General features: G+C 44.8%; 1 protein-coding gene across 7 annotated transcripts; it reads left to right on the forward strand.

Moving 5' to 3' along the window:
- The first annotated feature begins 4,142 nt into the window (after positions 1-4,142).
- Positions 4,143-19,750, forward strand: Prkab2 (protein kinase AMP-activated non-catalytic subunit beta 2). Of its 7 annotated transcripts, none has more exons than XM_006233011.4 (8): positions 4,144-4,299; positions 4,518-4,695; positions 8,120-8,286; positions 9,551-9,644; positions 9,853-9,973; positions 12,511-12,644; positions 13,273-13,341; positions 15,724-19,750. In XM_006233011.4, the coding sequence occupies exons 2-8, from the start codon at positions 4,543-4,545 to the stop codon at positions 15,799-15,801; spliced, it is 816 nt and encodes a 271-aa protein (XP_006233073.1). In that variant the 5' UTR covers positions 4,144-4,299; positions 4,518-4,542; the 3' UTR covers positions 15,802-19,750.
- Positions 19,751-22,556: the final 2,806 nt, after the last annotated feature.

Below are 22,556 nucleotides of genomic sequence, written 5' to 3' on the forward strand. Positions count from 1 at the left end.
GGGGCATAGAGATCATTTCAAAGCGGCCCCAGCGGCCAAATTGGAAAAAGAAAAGATTGAGCAATAAATAACCTAGTATTGGATTATAACATGAAACACAAAGATACGTGAGTCCATGCTGTTATAGATAAATGATTGGGAACATTGGCAGAATGGGGTAAGCACTGCTCCCACACAGAATTCCAGATTATTTATGTTCTTGCCCCTCAAGGAAATGAAAGCAGAACTCTCTTAGATGCACTGCATAGATTAAGTTCCTTTAGAATCTAGTGAGGGAGGAGGTGAGGAAGAACTGCAGAGGAGAAATCAGACAGACTACCTCAGTCAGGGGCCCACATCAATGCAAACATCGGCAATCATTGGTAGTCGAACGTGTGAAAAGACCTCTGGGGTGTTTCTCCGTCAGATGATAGCCCAGGATAGACATGAGAAAAGTACCAGGCAACCTCAGGATGACCTACAAATACCTCACTATCTTCGAACTGTTGAAGTCATCAAAAACAAGTCTGAGAAGGCTTCCTAGTATGCAAAAGCCGTGAGGGAAGAAGTATCAGTGGTGAGAAAAAGAGATACAAAGTAAAAACTGAAGGACTAGTAATAGTGTGTACTCTGGCGAAAAACTGAGGTGTCCATATTGGCATTAAATTAATAAATGTGCCACCCTAACGTGTTCTCATGAGGAAAACTGGGTGTAGAGCATGTAGAGTCTCCCTGTTGTCTTTGCAACTTAAATCTAAAACTGTTGTTACACAAGATTGTTTTGTTTGGGTTGTTTTGTTTTTAAATTCAGAATTTGACCTGAATTACAGCATACTAAAATTTTCCCAGACAAATGTTGGATAGTCAGAGATGGCTCAGTGGTTAAGAGCACTTGCTGCTCTTGCAGAGAACCTGGGTTTGGTTCCCAGAATCCACATGGTGCTTCACAACTGTCTGTAACGCCAAGTCTAGGGTATCTGTCTCCCTCTTCTGGCCCCCGTGGGCACTGTATGTGCGTGGTGCTCATAGGACAACACTCTTAACAGATAAAATAAATGAAAAAAAATTTTTTTTAAAAAAAAGAAGGCTGGAACCATTTATTTAAATGACTGTTTCTTCGATTGTGTTCAGATTAGGTTGCTCTAAGAAACCATAATATACTTACTACAATTTTGTTTCCTGTGATAGATAAGTATAAATTATGATTGGGGGCTTTGGTAAAATCGCTTAGATAAGTTGCTCCTTGAGGCTGAGCACATTAAACTAGTAGTCCCCAGCAAGAAAACGGACATTTAGGACAGGGTATACATAAACAGGGTAATTGTATTTACTATTAGTTTATCTTGCCTAACAGCAAGACATAACCCACTCCAGACTTTCGACCTGGAGCTCTGCAAGGCACCATTCTCTGCTGTACTGTTTTGTTTCATTTTTTTTAAAAATAAGTTCACACTTTTCCACTGAATAATAGCCACATGTCTTCAAGATTCAGTTCCTCTGTTATCCCCTCGAGGAACGGTTTCCTCACCCCCTGATGTGATGTCTGTGCTCTCATCTCATCTTGTAGATTCTGATATACTCAATTCCTCAGCCACCTTCCCCCCCCACCAAGTTTTTTGTTTTGTTTTGTTTTGTTTTGTTTTCTTGACAGTTTTTTTTTTTTCCTGTGTAGCCCTGGCTGTCCTGGAACTCACTCTGAAGACCAGGCTAGTCTCAAACTCAGAGATCTGCTTGCCTCTGCCTCAGGAGTGCTGGGATTAAAGGCATGCACCAACCACTGCCCAGCCCCCAATCACATTTGATGGATGTCCTTACCACATGACACAAAACAGATATTCCTTTACCTCATCCCTCCCTGAGTTAGTAATTCAGATAGATGCCTACTAATTAATCTGTATTCCCAGTGCCCAGTGTTAGCACCTGGAGCATAGTGGGGCCTCAGCAAACTAGTGATGATTATTGAATGAACATACGTAACATGAGAGGTAAAAATGAATATGTTTTTAAAGGATTAAATCGAATAGTGACTATCACTCTTCTAAAAGGAGATTAAAGAGTGCTTAGTAGTGTCTAGAACCAACTTTGAGGCAAACTGCTTTTGCAGAAAACTCTCTGGATGAGACCACTGATGTGAATCTGGGCAGATCATTAGATCCGCACTGTATGGTTTGAAACAGGCATCGGTATACAATGTATTTCTTCAATCAAGCAGGTCTTAAAAGGTCCCCATCTTAAAACAGAAAACAGGACTTATCTCTCCCTCCATTCTCACGATGCAGCACAGACTCCTGCCGCTGTCTCTTCTTGCTTCTCCGATGCTCCGGCCCTTTTGAAGCACCCACTACCTGTCCCAGCCGGAGTTATTTATAGTCCTGTTTATTCCCCCTTCATTCAGTGACGACTTTAGCACCTAGCTCAATGCTATGTCTATAGACACAGTCCTTCCTGAAGGTGATTTTAACATCTACGTAATTAGTACTCCATCGATCCAATGTATTAAGTAGGATTAGGCTCAGCTACATTTGTGGTAGACAACAATGGCCTAACAAGACTGACATTTATTTCCCTCGAATATAAAAAAAATGTCTGGAAGACATCTTTTATGAGATGATTTGATAGCTGCACATTTCCTTTTTTTTTCTTTTTTCTTTTCTCTGGGAGGGGAGGTGGTGGATGAGACAGGGTCTCGCTATGTAGCCCTGGCTGTCCTGAAACTTGTTCTGTAGAGCAGGCTGGCCTTGAACTCACAGAGATCTGCCTGCCTCTGCAGGGGTTAAAGACATGCGTCACCATGCCCAGCTTAGTTCCCTTTTTTATTCCAGTGCTTTTAGCTAACTCCTGGTCCAAAGTGGCTGCTAGAGGTCTAGCCATTCTATGGGCGTCCTATACACAAAGAAAAGAAATGGAGAAATTCTACATAACATTCTACCTATCTACCGATTAGGGAGGCTAAGAAATGCATCTCGGTGGAGACAGACAATATCCTAAGGTTAGAGTCAATGCTTTAGTAAGCAGGAAGGGAGTCAATGTTAAGGTAGACCTCCAACTCTCTTTGCTATCTCACTGTTCCTTTTTATTATTTAGTTTTCAAAAATTTTAATCTGTATTTGAGTGTTTTGCCTGCATGTTTGTATGTGCACGGGAAGGTGTTGGATCCCCTGGAACAGATGGTTGTGAGCCACCTTGTGGGTGCTGGGAACCAGACCCGTGTCCTGTAAAAGCAACGTGTGCTCTTAACCACGGCGGCATCTCACTAGGCTCCCCTATAACCTTCTTAACTCTAATGGCTTTATGGTCTGCCTCATCTCATCAATCTACACCCTTGATCGGATCTAAGATACTGCCAATGCTAATGACTTCAGGAGCACTGAAACCTCAGTGGCAAACACGATACTCTCAGAGGATACCTCTCTCACTGTCTCAGCTCACCCAGCTTCTCCTGTATCCAGAGTCCTTTGACCCCACTGGGCCCTCCACCAGCCTATTTTGTCTTCACTTCTAGCCGACTGGTTTCAAATCAATACTCCCTCAATATTTTCCCAGACTACCCTGTGCTCTCAATTCCCCTTTTGACTCCTTGACTAAACTTCACTCTTTCGCTGTATGCAAGCATCCCCGCAGCTAATCACAGTAAGAGAACAAACACCACTTTGATGAGCTGGGTACCACATAGAAGTAAGCCTTATGCCAGTACCTGCCATCACGTGTCTCGTCAATTCTCTGTCCCATTCTTTATTTCATACCTCCTGGAACAACTAAAAAGAGGTTGCTTTGTAGAGGTCTACGCGGAGTATGAAAACCACTCGAATGTGGATCCGCTATGCACCGCTGTCAAGTTGTTTGATAAAGTACAGGTTCTAATTCTGCACCTAGGGCACGGAGAGGCCTCGGTTTCGGCTTTTCTAATAAGCGCGTGTGCCACGGATAGACAAAATGCTTAGGAAGGCAAGGCGCGCCCAGCTATCACAACCTAGGCGGGTCGTTCCCAGCCCCAACCCCGACCCCACCCTCCGCTCCGCCCCAAGCCGGAGCTGCGCACGCACCCACCACAGAGGTGGCCTAAGTGCTGGTGGCTAGAGAGGCAGGCGACCGAGGCTGAGGAGGGGGCGGGGCTGGAGCGCAGGGGGTGGAACAAGAGGCCTTGTGGGCGGGGCCAGAGGCAGAGGCGGTACCGCGTCGCCGGCCTTGTAGCCATTTTAGGAGGAAACCCGGTTCGCTGGCTTGGGGCGCGGCTTCAATTTCAATAACTTTATTGGTCTCCTTGTACGCCGAACAGCCGGCGTGCGTGTAGCCACGCGAGCCCGGAGCGCATCGCCAGAGGTGAGCGGCGTGGGGGTGTGCGGGACCCGGGCTGTGGGGCAGCGAGGGCTCCTGGAGCCGGTTCTCCGAGCTTAGGCGTCCGTGAAGCGGGTAAGGGAGGGGACCCCGGGCGCGGTCTCCTGCGGCGGGGATTCCCTTCCCGGGCGCAGGGGCGGGGCCGGGGCGCTCCTGACGCGGCCGCGGGGGTGTTCCCCGCCTGGTGTCATTCCCCGCGGCAGGTTGCCCCGGACTCGAGCTGCAGCCATGGGAAACACCACCAGTGAGCGGGTGTCCGGGGAGCGCCACGGTGCCAAGGCTGCTCGAGCTGAGGGTGGCGGCCATGGCCCCGGCAAGGAGCACAAGATCATGGTGGGAAGCACCGACGACCCCAGCGTCTTCAGCCTGCCGGACTCCAAGGTGAGGTAGCGGGGCTGCGGGCTGCTCCGCCCTTCTTGGTTCTTCCTCATTCTCAAGGGTTATGGGCTTTTAAATTAGAAGGCTAGTGCGCGGACAGAAATGTTGGGTGCTAATTCCTGGTAGGTACTACCTCAAATTAGGATAGAGGCGCGGAGTTGTTTTCCTGCTGCTTTGAGTAATCTGTGGGCCAGCCTTTTAGGACGGGTACCAAAGACCCATCCCCTGCCCGCCCCATCCTTGGTTGTACGTGCAGGTTGCCCTGTTCTAGAGCTTGCAGGAAGAATAGGTAGTGAGCGCGGGTGGAAACTTCGAAGGGTGCATTGTCTGAGCTCTTGATACGAGCTCAGTTTCTCAATTGCCCTCAAGATAGCTAGATGGTTTCTTCTCCCTGAAAATGTCTCAGTGTAGATCTCGTTCTTGCTCTCTCGTAAGTGCTCTGCATCCCTCCTCCATCCTCGTTCACCGTTGTGTGGCTGAGCAGCCATCACTTGATTATTTGAATACTTTCCCCTAGTCTTGGGAATCAGTACAGGACATCATTTGGTTAATGGCTCAGTTTTTTTAAAAAAGGAAAAAACAGTGCCGTTTTAAAATGTAGCTGAGCGTTTTGCACACCTTGCTGCACTTCCCTGGAGAGCAACTTACTTCCCTTCACTCCTCAGAAGTACTTCAAAATGTTCCCGAGGCTCAAAACCACCCTCTCATGCCCTGAAGACTTTTGCTCTCAATTCCACAGACTTTCAGCCAGAGGCCACTTTTGGTCACCCAAAAGAAGAGCCAGACGGAGCTGACAGCAGTGTGATTACTACTCTAATGTTCCTAATTACTTTTAGAAATGTCAGCGTTAAATACATTTAATTTCTCCTGGTCGGCTCTCTGAAGTGAAAAAGAAAAGCCTTCGGGTGGTTTTTGGGTGGGGTGGTGGGGTGTGTTTGACATTTCTCACCCCAGTGAACTGAGACTTAAGATAGTAAACAAGAGTTTTATTTACCGCTTTGATGGCACATGAATGTTGGATTATATACCATATTTTCTTCGATCCTGATTTAGAACGCCATTTCTTGGGGTTCCCTCTTCCCTGTTTCCTCTCCTCTAGGATTCCTCATTATCTGGGCCCTGCACTCAGCCTAGATTTTCTTCTCCGAAGCTTGTCCAGGGTGACAGACAGGCCGTGTATTTTTGCTCGTTCCTACATTGATGACTCAGGATTTGGGTACAGTCAAACTGTGACTGCAGTAATTGGTGTCCTGAATAAGAGCCAGGCTGCTCTGTGTGCGTTTAGGCCTGTTCTGGATCATTCTTTCCCTCACATCTTGCTGTGAGATGAGAAAAGTAGTTCAAACAATTACCCATGTCTTACCCAGACAGAAAACTTCATAGCCCATGTACTCTCCCTCTCCACACTAAATTTCCTTAAACATTTGCAGGCCGTAATTTGAATTGCTGGTTTGCTGCTGTTCTGATGGTTTCGCTGAGGGTTTAACTCCAGTAAACAGTTTTTCTGCTAGTCAGCTGCAGTCACTCCTACCACAGAAATGTCATGTCATAAGTGGAAGGGCTTTGCTCCAAAGCCAGGCATATTAATAGTTTGGAGTTTTCAAATCCTAAACTGAAAATCCTTAAGTCATAAAAGTAATTGATAAGAATAGTAGGGTTGGGGGCATCTTTGTTTCAAAGGTCAGGCTTATTAATAGTCTTACTCAGTGCTCCTCAGTCCTATTTGTATGACCGGATCCCCCAAGAATGCTTTAAAAACCTTATGGGAAATCTGACACACTTATAAAATGAACAGTGAAATGAACTACGTATATGTCACCCGTTTTAAATGGTGCTAAAAGGTCATTAAATGACTGTGCCTCTGTGATCCAAGCCATTCCCCTACCAACCACTCTGAAACAGATTTCAAACAGGTCAACAAGTAGTATTTCTAACATTTTAGGACGTACCTCAAAAGGTGACTGTTTAAAGCTGACATGATGGTGCCTCACAGCTGTGATCTCAGCTGTTTCAGAGCGGGAGGAGGATCACTGCCAGTCTGGACCACAGTGAGAACTTGACCCCCTAGAGAAAAATAAGAAATGCTTCTCCTTGTTTATTGTAACGTGATAAGAGTGCTGTTACCTGAAGGCTTTTTAAAAAAATATATTCACAAAATCCTTTGCGGGACTCAGACTTGAGGGTTGTTTTGAGGCTTATGGAAACATTCCCAATGCAACTGTCAGCCCCAGTGCATTGCTCTGAGATTACAGAGGCCAAAGTTTTGTCTCAATCCAGTCCCTTGAATAATGTAAAAGTCCCTTCCTTTTCCTTTTCCATTTGCTTTGGTTTGTAGTTGTACTGTAGTCTTAAGGACTATCGAGACACAGAATGGAAGGTAAACTTTTTGTATTTTGGAAAAAGCAGGGGAAAGCCCAAATAAACGAGCTAGACTTTCCTTACTCTAACCCATGCTTGACCTGGTACCATGCAGTCTTATTTACCAGCCAGTGAAGCCATTCCATAGGAGGGGTGAGTAAACCTTTTCTGTAAAAGGCCAACTAATACACATAATTTAGGGTCATAATCTCCCAGGTCTGCATGGTGGCAGTGAGCTGTAGATGACAGGTACACACGTGCATGGCTGCTTCCAAACGGAAGCTTTGTAAAAGCAGTCTGGCTCACGGCTGCGGTTGGCCCACGCCTGTCCTGAAGGATGGCCTCGGAACCCTATAAATCCCATTAAGTAATGGAACTGCTTTTGCTCAAGGAAGCTGCTTTTGATCTTGTGCTCCTAGAGCTCCAGGATGTCATGTATCGTCCTGAGGTGATTTTATGAACCTGGCCTAAGTAAGCAAGTAAGGTTTCATAACCACTTCAGCTCTACCGGGTCAGTGATGTGGTTTCCGAATTCATGTCGATTGATGGATGATGGTGCTAGAGATGAAACTCAGGGCCTCAGACTCGGTAGGAAAGTGCTCTGCACTGAACTACATCTCCAACCCTTTAAATTTTAATGCCCTATTGTACAACCAAGTAGCTAAACAGCATTGTTAGTTACTTAGGAATTTTGGTATCTCTAACTTTAATTGTAACTGCCAGAGAACTGTTTGCCTCTGAAAAACATGTAGCTGGCTTAATTTTCTTTTAAAGAACCATACTTTCTTCTAGTTCCTTATGAGGTGTTCAGGAGCATATCCTAATTGCCTGCATACAAGCTGAACTGGTAGTCTGAAGGAAGGGTTTTGGGTGATCCAAAGGCTCTCTGAGGAGACTGATGTGAGCCATAGTTCTTTTCTATAGTTTGTTCATTCTCTGATTTAGTTGCTGAATTTGGGCTGTCTCACTTTAGTTGAAGCCTAATTTAATGCCCCTTAAAAACCTTTGGGACATCTTAAAAACCCTTGGGTCATAATTTATTCTAGGGATGACCTACTCCTTCTTACAGCTCCCTGGGGACAAAGAGTTTGTACCCTGGCAGCAGGATTTGGATGATTCTGTGAAGCCCACCCAGCAGGCCCGGCCTACTGTTATCCGCTGGTCTGAAGGGGGCAAGGAGGTCTTCATCTCTGGGTCTTTCAACAATTGGAGCACCAAGATCCCTCTGATTAAGAGGTGAGGACAGGCATTCTGTTGAGTCTGCAGCATGCAGGAATCGGCACCTAATTGCCTTTTTTTTTTTTATAATTTATTTAATTTATGTGAGTACACTGTAGCTGTCTTCAGACACACTAGAAGAGGGCATCGGGTCCCATTATGGCTGTGAGCCACCATATGGTTGCTGGGAATTGAACTCAGGACCTCTGGAAGAGCAGTCAGCACTCTTAACCGCTGAGCCATCTCTCCAGCCCGATTGCCTTTTAAGAAGAGAGAGGGCCTCAGGAGTTTCTAACAGCACTGTGTGTGTGCCATTCAGGACCGTGCTTCTCAAGCCATTTCCTGTCTGGAGGAAGCCTGGAAATCACTAATCCTGTTGCTTTGATTTCTGTATTAAAGTAAAATACATTGTGACATTCTAGGTATAATGCCAGTTATCGCTGACAACACAGTAGTGAATGATGTAAGTGGTTGTCAGAGTGACCCTCTACATAATGGGGTCATTTTCCAGAAAAGACTCACCAAACTATGGAAAGGGTACCCTGAAATATTCCCAACCCAAACCTATCTTTTATGTTAATCATATTTGTGAATACTGCTTTGTGTGTAACGTGTGTTTGTGTGTATGTGTGTACATGTGCATGCATGTACATGCAGACATGTGTACCCATATGTGTGCATGTGAAGGCCACAGTAAGCCCCAAGAATCTTCCTCTGTGGCTTTCAGCCTTGTTGCCTTGAGACAATCTCACTGAACCACAATATCTCCATTTCAACTAGTTTTACTGGTCAGCAGTTGATTGGGGTCTGCCTGTCTCTGCCCTGCCCCCGCCCCCTCCCCCAGTGCTAGAGTTACAGAGGGGTGTGTGTGTGTGTGTACCCATGCCCAGCTTTTTCCATGGATTCACACTCAGGCCCTGAAGCTTACAACAAGCACTCATAGTGGCTGAGCACAACTCCCTAGCTCTAAGAAATCTAAACATTTTGGCAATCACTCCCCTCCCCGCCCCCAACACACACACACACACACACACACACACACACACACACACACACACACACGTGATGGAGAACAGAGTTAGTGGGAGAGGTTGACAAGCACATGTGTTGACTGATACAGAGGCAGAGAATGGATTTGTACCGTGGGGTGAGGTGAGCACAAGGACTGTAGCTTAGGAAGCCTTAGGAGGCCATTGTAGTAGCCCCATCATTTCCTCTTACTTTTTCACACTCTGTCTTCTTAAGGAACTTGGCCTATTTGACCTTCTGTTTTCTTCTCTAGTCATAATGACTTTGTTGCCATCCTGGATCTTCCCGAGGGAGAGCACCAGTACAAGTTCTTTGTGGATGGACAGTGGGTTCATGATCCATCAGAGGTAAGGCCTGGATTTGCAACGGAGCCTCAGTGGCTTCCTTGTGACTCACTACCCTCCAGTTCAGTGGGCAACAGGCTTCCTACTAGGGACTTGTCATAAAAGTAGAGGGGCACTTGGGTGATGATATAGATTTAAAAGGGAATCCAATTTTATTTCATTTATTTATTTGTTTGTTTATTTGTTTGTTTATATTTCTTCACTGTTTCAGCCTGTGGTTACCAGTCAGCTTGGCACAATTAATAATTTGATCCATGTCAAGAAATCTGATTTTGAAGTATTTGATGCTTTAAAGTTAGATTCTATGGAAAGCTCCGAGACATCATGTCGAGGTAATATTATCCTATTGCTTTCTCTTGCTATGTCTTTCTTACAATGCATATTCCTTCCCCAAACTGGTTTCTTGTTTTATTTTGCATTTTCATGTTTTTCTCGGAATCTTATAATCTCACACACACACATGTGTGCACACATGCTTGCACACAAGTCCCATGTGTATAATGTCTGCCTTTCTTACTCTGACACACTGTTCTCCATTTTACCTTTATGTAATCCACCAGTAGTCTGCGGTATCAAATGCTATTTCCAGTAAGATTTCACACTTTCCGTGAGCATCTGGTGATATTACCTGTAGAGGCTAGATGCGTCTAGTTTGTCTTATTAACCTGAATCAGCTAGTTTGGGAGCTCAACTGGCAATTATGATTTTATGAGAGCCTACAACTATAATTGTCACTGAGGGAGTGTGAGAAAAAAAACCAAACCAATAGTTGCTCTATGTAGAATTGAATCTGCAGGGACAGTCCTGGATGTTTTGTTTCATGTGTACTCCTTCCCCCAGGTCTTTCTAAGTGCTTGTTCACTCCGACAGCAGAGGCACATTGTCTTGTTACTGTATGGTGGGAGGTGTGCCTGCCTGGAGAGCTGCACACTTTATCCGCTGAGCAAAGAAAATGAGACAAGGCCCTTGTTTGCAAAGCCTGCCTCTGCTACTAGTCATGCCATTGTACTCCAGCTCCCAGCAGTAAACTCACGGGCTTGGACCCTCAGTGAGCCTCAGTCATAATAACTGAGGCAGACCCCATAGCAGAATCTCTAGGACAGGGGACAAATAGTCCACAGCACAGTAACTACCTACTTAGATTTAGTTATAACCTCAGAAAGTCAACCTGAGCATCCTCACTGGCGGGAGGGGCAGTGGTCTTAAAAGGTTTCTGAGGCCACTAGATCTGTGATTATCTTATGATCTGCAAGTAACCAGTGGGTATGGCAATGAGTCATGAAGGTGTAGCTGGAGGACACACACTTTAGGTCACTCGGTTTCCTAAGCCAGTGGTGTGAGGCGGAGACGTTAATTAGGGGCGTGCAGGTAGTGAGTGTGGCCGTGTGTGTGACTTTTCACCATTCATCTTGTCCTTTCAGTAGAAAGGATGAGAGAACATTGCCCTGTGTTAGCTCCCAATGGTGCTTTGTGGATAAAGTGACCAGAACAACTGAAAATTCCTGGAAAAGTTCTCTGTTCTGTCTATTTTTGAGGTTTTGTTTAATAACACAGCATTGTTCTACCTTATATGTTGAAGCAAATCTGAGTTATTAAAGTGAACCATTACTAGAATGTTTTCTCTGGAGCTATAATGTAAAAATGTTAAAACAGTGAAAACATAGTTCATTTAATTTTATAGATTTAACCTTTTCATTTTTAAAGTATAATCCAGATACCACGAAACACATCTTTTTATATTGTACAATTTATCCATGCTTTTTTTAGTATATCGAGTTTTAGAACTGTTGTCACCTCAAAATATGGACTGCCTCCATCCCTTCCTCCTGGCCCTGCGCCTGTCACCAAGAGTCTGCTGCCTGATCTGCCTGTTCCGGGCACCTCCTCTAATGTAACCAGACACTGTGTGGCTTCTTTCACTCTAGCAGGCTCCGGGGCTCGTCCTTGTTGAAACAAGTGTCGGTACTTTGCCTCTGTTTATGGCTGAGCAGAAGTGCATGGTATGACAGTCCCTTTGTGGTTCTCCATTCATTGTTGACAGACATTTGGGTTTTGCTTGCTCTTCGGAGCCATCATAAATATTGATTATGAACACTCATGCTCAGGCTTTTGTGTGGGCTTACATTTTATCTTAGGTGTTACATCCAGTAATGTACTGTAATGAATGACTGGGTTACAAAGTTTAACAGTTTGAAGACAACCATACTGTTTTCCAAAGTGTCTATACTATTGTACATATCTGCCCACAGTGGGAGTTCTGTAGTTTGAAGCTTCGAGTTTCTCTACATTTTTGCCAATATTTGCCATTTCAGTGGCAGCCATCCCAGTGAGTATGAAGTGTGTCACATTATGGTTGGACATCTGTACTTTCTTGATTACATCTGCATTTGTTCTGTCCACTGCAATCACTGTACACTTATAGTGTGTAACATTGTTGTCTGTGGCTTTGGTAGGGAAAAATATGGAATCTAATCTTTTCACACTGAGTCCACAACACCATTTTAACCACTGTCACTTTTATTTCCCCTAAAGCATTGAAGGTTAGGAAGATATTTATCTGTGAATGAACACACTGACCATATCAAAGGGATCTGTCCAAGGTCAGATGGCTGACAAATGGGTTGGTTTCCTTGAGCCTAGGTCCTGACCGCTCAGCTTTTCCTTACATCATGTTCCCTTGTGGGAAAGCTTCCTGGTCCATGTGGAGGTTGATTTCCTTTCCAGCCTGACAGCGCCAGTTCCAGTAGGCCACAGGTTCTTGCGTTCCAGGACTTGTACTGCATTTAAGATTAGTGGCCGCAATGCAAGCTTCCCCATGCATTCTCACTAACCTTCAACTTTCCTTCACATTTGCATAAATATTTTTCAGACCTGTCCAGCTCACCCCCAGGGCCTTATGGTCAAGAAATGTATGTGTTTCGATCTGAGGAGAGATTCAAATCCCCACCCATCCTGCCCCCTCACCTCCTCCAAGTTATTCTTAACAAGGACACTAATATTTCAGTGAGTATACTGAGCAGGTTGCTAGAGCATCTGGGGATCTCTAGGACCATCAAGGCCAGAATTAGTAACATTGGGCTAGAATTATGACAAAGATGTGTCATAATTACGGTGATAAGACCATGTGTGCATCTGTGCATGGGGGCTTCCTTTTCCTAGATTGAACTGTAACTTCTTTAGGTACCAGTAGCAGAATTTATGGATGTTTCTGTTTCTGGTTAAATCAGAACCAAACTGCTAGAATTGATCTGTATTGTGACTTATATTATAACCCAAAATAAGGGGTACTCTCATTGGGGATATACAGAAATTCACAACTTTATATTAAATATTTTTAACCACGGTTTCACTTAGTTGATAATTGATAGTTCCTAGGAAGATTTTTTTCCCTTTAACCCAAACCATCTATATTTCTAAGCAAAGTTTTCGTTTTAAATTCTCTTAAAGAAAATTAGCAGATGTTGGGGCTTAGCATTTCTGCCCTAGACTAGGGATTTTTTGATTTTCTGGTCTGGGAATGCATGACTTGTAGGAGACAAAGTGATCCTATTTAGAGTTCTCAACAGTCTAGAGAGTACACTGTTTGGTTTTTCTTCGTTAGTCACATTTGGGGGGTTGTCTTTTCTCCTAGTGTGACCCAGCCTTACTTCCTGAGCCCAATCATGTTATGCTGAACCATCTCTATGCGCTGTCCATTAAGGTAAGTGGTAGCCCTGGTCTTCCACAGCCTCCCAAGTGGAAGGGTAAGGGTCCCTCAAGCTCATCAGTGGTAACTCACTCGCTGCTGCTTTTAAAGCTGCGCCTGGCACTGAGAGAGTATAGGGGAGCTGTCTCTTCCTGACTCGAAGGCTGTTGAGTTTAAACCTTAGTCTCTGGTCTGTGTTCGGGCTGAGCTGTCAGTCATGGGGCCTTTCTGCTTCTAAGTTCCCTTGGGTGGCTGGACCCTTTGTCTCATCTCTTTACTTAAGCTTGAGTTCATAGTGGCTGGATCCCATCTGCAGAACAAACTTCAGCATCTGCTTCCTTCAACAAATGCTTGAATGAGACATAAACTTTACCTTTTAAAATGGGGCGTCAAGCTGCCTGGCCGCGTCCTAGTTGTGTCTGCCCAGGTGTTTCCATCTCTTACGTAGGAAGGGATTCCTGACTGGAGGTTCCTATTTCCCACCCCTTGGTTTCTCCATTGCTTTAGTGTCTTTGTGACTTGGCTGTTGACATAAATGTGTAGTTCTGTGACTGTCTACACACTGAACTCCTTGGAGAAGTGGTGAGCCTTCAGATTGAGTGGTCTCATCCCCAGAGATTGGGCATAAGCACATGCAGGGTGCTCCCTGTAGTTTCCCTATAAGCTGCTCGTATTTCTTAAATGTGCAGCTAGAGCAAAGAGATTCAGCCTCACTTCTAATAGAGCTGACTTTAATAAGAGTGTGGTCATATATAAAATATTAACTTGCTGAATTTCATCTTTACGGTAACCTTGAGAGGTAAGTATTATTATTTTTGACCCCTGTCTTATAGAGACTAAGACTCAGTGAAGTCAGATTGCCAGTGAATATAAGACAGGCCTGAGGTTCTGACCTCTCAGCTTTGCCTGTGAGCTTTCCTGTCTGTCACCACACAGGTCTGCTCACCTTTCTCTCACCTGCTCTCCAGTCTACAGCTCTCCTGAGCAGGGATGCGTCTGCCTTACTTCCCCCTTGGTAGGCTATGTGTCAGCCATGAGCTGTCAGCACAGTCTAGCCAGAGTGCTTGTGTGTGTGAGACACGTTCATCAGAGAGTCTAGGATGAAGGAAGACAGCAAGCCGCAGTGGTCTCTGCAATGGACTTCTGGGGTTCTTGGAGATGTGACTGAGTTTTGTCTCCTGTGACCGGTGCTCTGGAGAACATCCTGGCAGTTGGCGCCTTTGCTCCTTTGTGTGGCTTGTAGTACAAGTGACAGTCCTGTTGGGTCAGCTTGACTTTGTGTTCTTCAGTTGTTCAGCCATTTGGAATTGACCCGCAGATTGGACGTCTGAGATTTCCTTTAAGGGAGAATAGGAAATCCACAACTCTGTCCAGGTCAGAGAGGATGTTTGCAGTTCATCCTGGGCACTAAGTGGCCATTGGACCTGCTTTGGGGCTCACAAATGAGTGTTGAGAAGGACTGTTTCCCTTACTACAGTTGACATTTCGTCCTGGGAATGGTTGCTGGCACATTTGTTTTTGTTGCTAGGCTTGAGACCATTAGTATAATTTGGAATGGGAAGCGGAATAAAGTAGTAACTTAGAATTTCTTCATAACCTTCCTGTATGTGTCAGAGAATAGCTACTGGGGACTGCTAGCCTTTGTACAGAAGAGTTAAGGTGGGCAGGGGGGATGTAGAGACCACTGAATAAATTATTCAGGAATACCAACCAACACCACAACAGGAACTAAGACTGGAACTGAGTTAGATTTGACAGCAAAACCAGCCTCTTTTTTTTTTTTTCTTTTTTCTTTTTTTCGGAGCTGGGGACCGAACCCAGGGCCTTGCACTTGCTAGGCAAGCGCTCTACCACTGAGCTAAATCCCCAACCCCAAAACCAGCCTCTTTTATTTCAAGTTGTCTCTTTATTTATTTATTTAATTTTTTTGGAGCTGGGGACCGAACCCAGGGCCTTGCGCTTGCTAGGCAAGCGCTCTACCGCTGAGCTAGATCCCCAACCCCTTAAGTTGTCTCTTTAAAAGTAAATGTGTTGGTAGTGTTATCAACTTGAAAAAAAAAAAAAAAAAAACTTAGGACAGCCAGAGACAGGAGTCTGAGCATACTTACGGGGAAATTATATTGAATACATTAATTGGCATACAAAGACCCATCTTAAATGTTAGCAGACCATTCCCTGGACTGGATAAAGTGGGGAAAGCATGCTGCACACAGTTGTGCACACGTGTGATGTGCTCCAGAACTGTGAGCCAAAAATAACCCTTCACTCCCTTACCGTGTTCTTGATGGAGTATTTTGCCACAATAATGAGTGACTGTGAAAGCCTGAGAGCCAGAAAAAGCCAGCAGCCACCCATTCAAATGAATGACTTAGCTGTGTGTGCTCCTCTCCTCTGCAGGACAGTGTGATGGTCCTTAGCGCAACCCATCGCTACAAGAAGAAGTACGTCACCACGCTGCTGTATAAGCCCATCTGAAGGAGATATCACTCCTTGCCTCCAAGGATTCTGGAGAAGCATCTCCCTTGCCTTTGAACTGAGCTGGCCTCCTCTGAGCCTGGCAGGCTGTTTGTTTTGAGGCTGATGTGTGTGTCAGAGCCTCTGGTAGGAGCTCTGCTTTGCCTTTGATTGCAGACGAGAGCTTTATGAGTTCATGGAGTTTATTTTAAGAAACACAAAACCATATATATGCATATGAGAGGAAGGTTACCAGAAGCCTCCTGGCCCAGCTGTCCACACTCTCTCTGCCTGTGGGTAGTTGCCAGGGCCTGACTGGGAAGCTGTGGCTGCAGGAATGGGTGTACCGGAAGCTTCTTTTTCTAAAGTGAGAGAATAGCAAACTCTTAGGATCCTTGTTGGGCAGAGGTCCTGGACCACTGGTGTCCAAGGGTCAGAGTGTGCCAGGCCACTGCCCTACTTAGAGCTGCCTCGTGCGGGTGGCTTTCCTTGCATGGGTTGATTCTGTATCCCACACTGTGTGACACAATCCACCGTGGTTTATATGGCACTAGTTGCTCCACAAGAACCCTCCTCATTTTATGTACCCTGTGGAATGACTTCCCTCAGATCTCATACATGACCCAGTAATGCAAAACTCACTGGGCGAGGAACCCTTTTGAAGAGTTTGTGGGATGAGCCTCACCTTAGAGCCTGAGGTGCCAGGGTCTCCTTTTTAGCTCAGTGAAGGCCTAACCCTGTGTGTTGCAGTTTACTTTAACATCTAGAGAAAAGAAATGCACACCGTTGTGTCTCGGTTGGTCCTGTGTATTGGCTGTGTGGGCCTGTCTCCGGTTTTCTTTATCAGAGCACTCAGCTTGTAGGCAGGCTTGCACTTAGGGAAACCTTCCATATCTTTCATCCCTGAAAGTTTTTTTATGTGCCTACATTTTTCTTTAATTAAAAAAAAAGCATATCCATCAATTTTAATGGGCTATTAAAGAACCTTGGGCCTTGACAGATGGTTCTTAAGATTTTCTTCTCTAGTCTAGGCAGCTCTCCAGCCTTGGGTTAATGTGGCCAGCCGTGTGCACCTCGCTGCCCAAGCACAGCTCTAGACACAAGTCCATGCGGGCTCACTGGATGCTCACACTGGACTTCCCTACCTTTAAAGACATGTAAGGCAAGGGACACTGCCCTGGCGTTCATAACCATGGGTTAGGGTAGGGTACTGCTCTTCACACCAAATATTAACCAAGTATTTTTTTTTCTTTTGCCTCTTCGTTTTAAATGTGTCTGATGAGGGAGAGGGGTCACTGATAACCACTGAATGAGAAGTATTCCAACCTACTCAGGAGTCAAAGAGAACATTCTCCAGTATCTCGACACTTCCCTTTGACAGATAAATGCAAGTCAAACATCAAGCACTGTTTGTGGTCGAGAGACTTCCTGTCTCCTGAGACGGGCCAGTCACGTTTGAAAGAGACCTTCCGGTCAGTTCAGTTACCTCCTGGCTTTGCCACACGTTGCTGGGACAGCAATGCTACAGTCGTAGCAGTAGAAGGGAGGGGAAAGCTGTGAGACCTCTGCGAGCACAAGCATGGGTAGGAAGACGGGATGTTTCGCAGGGAATAGTAGAGAAGTAAATGAGTCCTGGCAGTAAGTGCTGCCTCAGCCATCGCAAGCCACCTCATTTCTGTGGAGAACCCTCGTGGTCCAGTCAGCTTTCTGAATAATGTGCCATTTTGAAAACCAAAGTCTCATCTTGGTTTTTAATCAACTTAAGACTCTTCAGTCACACTGGGAGGTTTTATTTATTTATTTATTTTCTGTTTTTTCTCAGTGCTGATTTAGAAACAGGCCACCTAGGAGGGTTCAAAGTCTTGATTGTTTCACAGAGGGATTGTCTATCTGTACTTCCTGTTAACAGTGAGAGCTGGGGTGGTCTGTGTGTTTGTGTACTCAGTTTCACTCCACAGTCGCAGCAGTAGAAGGGAGGGGAACACTGTCTCCAGTCTCTCGGGCTGATAGAGGGGTCAGTGCTGGTAACCTTCAGATCCTTCTCTGGACATGAAGGAGACAGAAGGGCTCGACAGTGCTGTCCCTGCCCTGGCCCCTGGCCCTGGGGAGCTCTGCCCCTGTCACCAGGAAACACTTGTGATGGGGCAGAGGGATTACTGCTTTTGTCTTAGTTACTTTAAGGGACAGCTTGTTTTCTAGAGTAAGAAGTTGGGTTCAGAATTCAGAAATAAATGAAGGCAAAACATTTTTCTTTTCCCGCCTATGAGAATTTTGCAGGGTCACTTGGTAGAGTAAACCAGCCCATAAGAAGGCCTGTAGTGTAGAGCAATGGCTCTGAGGAAAGGAAAGCAGTGAATGGGCCAAAGGGTGATAGCAAGAAACTGGAGGGTCGGCGCTGGAAATTTCCTCTTAAAGAGTTCAAGCAGACAGGACCTGGATCCTTGGATTTTATTTATTGTACAAAAAACTTAGCAGCCCAGAAACTGTTGTCTTTGTCCTGTTGCCCTATTCTCTATTTTTCCTCTGCATTCTGTTTGACTTCCCTTATCAGTATGACAGGTTCACCAGGGTCTCAAGGTGGACGTGACCTAGACAGTGTGAAGAGCTGTCGCGCCATGGTTATTAATGCCCTGTCAACCTAGACCTGAGTAGGAATTAGCCAATGTAGGCCACACCCCTGAAGGCACAGCTAGCTTCAAGAGCCCTGGTCTCTTGGGTCTGAAGTAGAAAGGAAGATTCCCCGTTTCTAAGAGGAGCCGTGTCCCACCCACCCCTGTAGGTTCTGGTTTCTTGCAGACCTGGTGGACCTTACGTAAACCTTTTGAAAAGTGTCACTGTTACATGCATGCTGCTAGAGTGATGTGACTTGAAAGTGGGAAACAGGGCTTTTAAATGTTTGACCTCAAAACAATATGCAATAGTCCCTGTATGTGTGGGTGTGTATGTGCACGTGCACATGTGTGTATGTGATATTCACTCTGTCCTCAGAGATACTTTGTCCTCGTATTCTTGTGACTTGGGGCTTAAGAGCAGATAAATACTTTGTTCATGTGTCATCACTAATCCTCAAAGCCACGTTCTTGCTGTCTTCTGTCTGCTGCAGACTCCAGTTCCTCATGAATATGAGACCTGGAAGAAGGAAGGGTCTTTCAGGACTCTGGGTCAGGAGTCTGTCTGACCTTAAGTGACAGTCACAACTGGAGATTGAAGGACTGATTTCTTCAGTGAACATAAGTGTTTGGAGTAAAAAAGCCAATTATTTTTTCAATTATAGGAAAGGGAAAAAAAATCACAAGTCTCTTGTAGGATCCACTGCCTCTGGGATTTTAAAGTGGATCTGTCTCAGCTTGATTTCTTCTCACCATTGCTTTGAAGTAGCAAGCTTCATTCAAAATAAACATGTTTGTACTTCCAACGTTAGGTGGACTTGATTTGAATTAAGTGTGGCACAGAACATTTGCAGTAAGTTTGATGTGAAATACTAAATATTAGGGATTTGTAGGTGTTGGGCTACATAGTCAGGCGACACCTAGAGTAAGTGTTATGGCAGGGGTTGGCCATCTTGGATTCCTCTCTGTAGAGTACCTTCCCCAGCGTTTTAGGACAGCCAGACATCAGCATCAGTTTGTCCTAAATTCTGTGCTGGGTGGCCTATACGAGGCGAATTTGGATTTGGTGGGTATTGGTTGTTTACACTGTAGCACTTTGAGTTTGTCATTTGGCAGGGGTGACTTAATTTGAAGGCAGTTAAGTAAGTGTGAGTCTCTTAAATGGTGCTGTTTGTGACCTTTGATGGCGGCGTGCAGAGCTGCTTCACTGATTCACAACCGGACACAAGTCAAGACTTTAAAGCTTCTCTCCACGCGTGACTCACCACCAGACTCTGCCTGAAAACTGTATAATGTAACACACAAAAATGTGGGTTTGTTTTTCCATAAAACTTTAATAAAAGCATCATGCAGCAATAAAATGTGAGTTACTTACTGATTCAGTCGTCAGAAGCCTGGTCAGAGCCTGAAGACTGTCAATCGACAGGACAAAGTAGAGACCATCTCTGTCCCAGGCCATGCTAACATTAACTACAGGACTGCAACTCTTATGTATTCGTTTCCAGCATTTTCTCCAAACTGTATGTTTAGCTCTTGTCCTATGCTAGATTAGCTGAGATCTTAGGCCGATGATTATCACCCCTGGCTGCTCATTATGTCCCCGATGAAGAGCCTACGCCTATTAATGGCTAACCGCCGCCTCCAACTGAGGTAAGTGGAAATCTTAGGTGTAGACCCCACACATAGGAACTTTTAAAATTCTCAGGTGACTCTAATAGACACAGGGCTGGGAACCACTATCCTGACCCCTCTCTACTTGTCTACTAGATTTTATACTGTATTCTAACAGCAGATCTCTGACGTGGATTGTCTTAATTAGGGTTTTACTGCTGTGAATAGACACCATGACCAAGGCAACTCTTATAAAGGACAACATTTAATTGGGGCTGGCTTACAGGTGGGAGCATGGCAGCATCCAGGCAGGCATGGTGCAGGCACAGCTGAGAGTTCTACATCATCTGAAGGCTGCTAGGTTGAGGCTATTTAAGCCCATCCCCACTGTGACACACCTACTTCAACAAGGCCACACCTCTTAATAGTGCCACTCCCTGGATTGAGCATATGCAAATCATCACATGGGTTTTGGGTTTTTTTTGTTTGTTTGTTTGGTTGGTTGGTTGGTTGGGTTTTTTTGTTTTGTTTTGCTTTTTTGGTTTTTTGTTTTTGTTTTTGTTTTTGTTTTTTTTTTTGTGGTGGTGGGGGAGTTTATACATAGACTACAGTGTTTGCTTTCTGTCCCTTCATACAAGTAGGGATGTAGGCACATATTTTTTTGCAAGCTACTTTAATAAGGGTTCAACCTACCTTCTACCCTACCACCCACCAAAGATAGTGGGAAAGAAAGGTTATTAGGATATGGGGAAGTGGACCTTTTCAGAAATAGTTCTTTGGGGGCAATTCCAATCTTCGTTGTTCAAAGTTTAGTCCAGTAGCAAACACCAAACACAAATCAGCAGCTGCAGTCCAGTCCACGCAGCAGACACCACATGAGTGCACAACAGCAGTTCCATCCAGAAGGAACTGAGCCTGGACGTTCAACTGAGTCTGTGGACGCCGCAGGAATACCACGAGAAGTTCTTTGGTGAGTTTCTATGATCTGCAGCCCCCACAAGTGGAGCTCAGTAATGCAATGCAGGGTGAACCAATACATGCATATGGTCAGCAAAGACCAGCGAGGTGGAGCAAAGCAAACCAGTGCTTGAGCTCCCGGTCTTGTAGGGTCATATTTACATTCCTTTCATGTATTATAGCAAAACATCCTTCCACCTGTGTCTGCCCCAGCAAAACATTATATCCTGAGTCTCCAGGAATTTTCACTCCTTAGGGGGAGGGAGTGTTTCTGGATTATCCTCAAACTGAGTCCCCCTTACATTGGTTTCTTGAGTCAACTAAGGTCAGCTTTCTTACAGAGACAATAAGTGGGAACACAGAGAAGGAGGAGGGAGGAGCAGCACATTCATAGCCAGCTGTGTAAGGAAGCCTACATGAATGAGTGTAGGAACCTATACTAAGAGTGAACCCAGTTAACTGCACAACAGTCCAGTCTGGAGATGGCCTACAGAGTAGACAGCAGGGGGTCTTGCTTGTGAAAGAATGTTCCAAAAGCTGTATGTTCTGGTCACAGAAACGACCACAGGGGGTGCCAGAACTCTGTGAGGGTCAAACTTGGGTTGCCAGGTGCTTTCTACCGTCTCTAGGCTTTGTGGCTTTCTTTTGTTGTATCCTTCCAGTCCCCACCTCACCTTTTGTTTCTGTGGCAGTTCCCGTGTCATGAGCCGCTCAAAGTCCTTTACTTTCAGTGGGGTTCTTTCATAGTGTTCTTTTGGACCAGGGAGATGGTTCCACAAGTAAAGAAAGGCACTTGCCACCAAGCTTGGTGACCTGAATTTGGTCCTCAGACTCTACAGGGAATGGGAGAACCAACTCCTGCAAGCTGTTTTTTGATGTCAACATATTACTTTGATCCGAGGATGCTTTTTGGGCAGTTCTGAATCTCTCATGAGGGTCTGTGTGAATGTAAGATGGATTTTTTTCTCTATTTCTGAAAAAAAAAAACAACCCTGGGATTTGAGAGGTTACATTGAACGTGCTGATCACTTTGAGTAGTGTTGGTCACTTGCTGGTAATACTGCTCACTTGACAGTACTGTTGGTACAAAGGGACAGCATATCTTGTTCATGAGCATAGGGTGACCTCACATTTTCTAGGTTCTGTGATATGGAGCTTTGGGGTCTTTTGGCTCATGTTTTACTCATTTCAGGCTACCATAAGTGGACTTATTAATTTTATATAGTAAAGTTATATATAAAATTTTATGGGGCTGGAGAGATAGCTCAGTGGTTAAGATTACTGACTGTTCTTCTAGAGGTCCTGAGTTCAAGTCCCAGCATTCACATGGTGGCTCACATCTGCAATGGGATCTGATGCCCTCTTCTGGTGTGTCTGAAGACAGTGACAGTGTATCATATACATTAAATAAATAAAACTTAAAAATTTTTATATAGTAAAAAGTTATAAATGTTATAAAATGTTATAAAACATTGATTTTTTTGTTTGATGATTTTTCTATCTTGTCATTTTGTTAAATTTAATTTGTGTATGTGTGTAATCCTTAAGGCTTTCTGTATTTTATATTACATCATATATGAACAGACAATATCACTTCCA

The sequence above is a fragment of the Rattus norvegicus genome, chromosome 2 (assembly GCF_036323735.1).
Source record: "Rattus norvegicus strain BN/NHsdMcwi chromosome 2, GRCr8, whole genome shotgun sequence".
NCBI classification, from domain to species: Eukaryota; Metazoa; Chordata; class Mammalia; order Rodentia; family Muridae; genus Rattus; species Rattus norvegicus.

Excerpts from the sequence above, each read along its gene's own strand:
- Prkab2 (XM_006233011.4), top strand. The coding sequence starts at position 4,543 with ATGGGAAACACCACCAGTGAGCGGGTGTCCGGGGAGCGCCACGGTGCC. Across the intron at positions 9,645-9,852 it reads GGGTTCATGATCCATCAGAG|CCTGTGGTTACCAGTCAGCT; the intron begins GTAAGGCCTGGA and ends TCACTGTTTCAG. Across the intron at positions 13,342-15,723 it reads TCTATGCGCTGTCCATTAAG|GACAGTGTGATGGTCCTTAG; the intron begins GTAAGTGGTAGC and ends TCTCCTCTGCAG.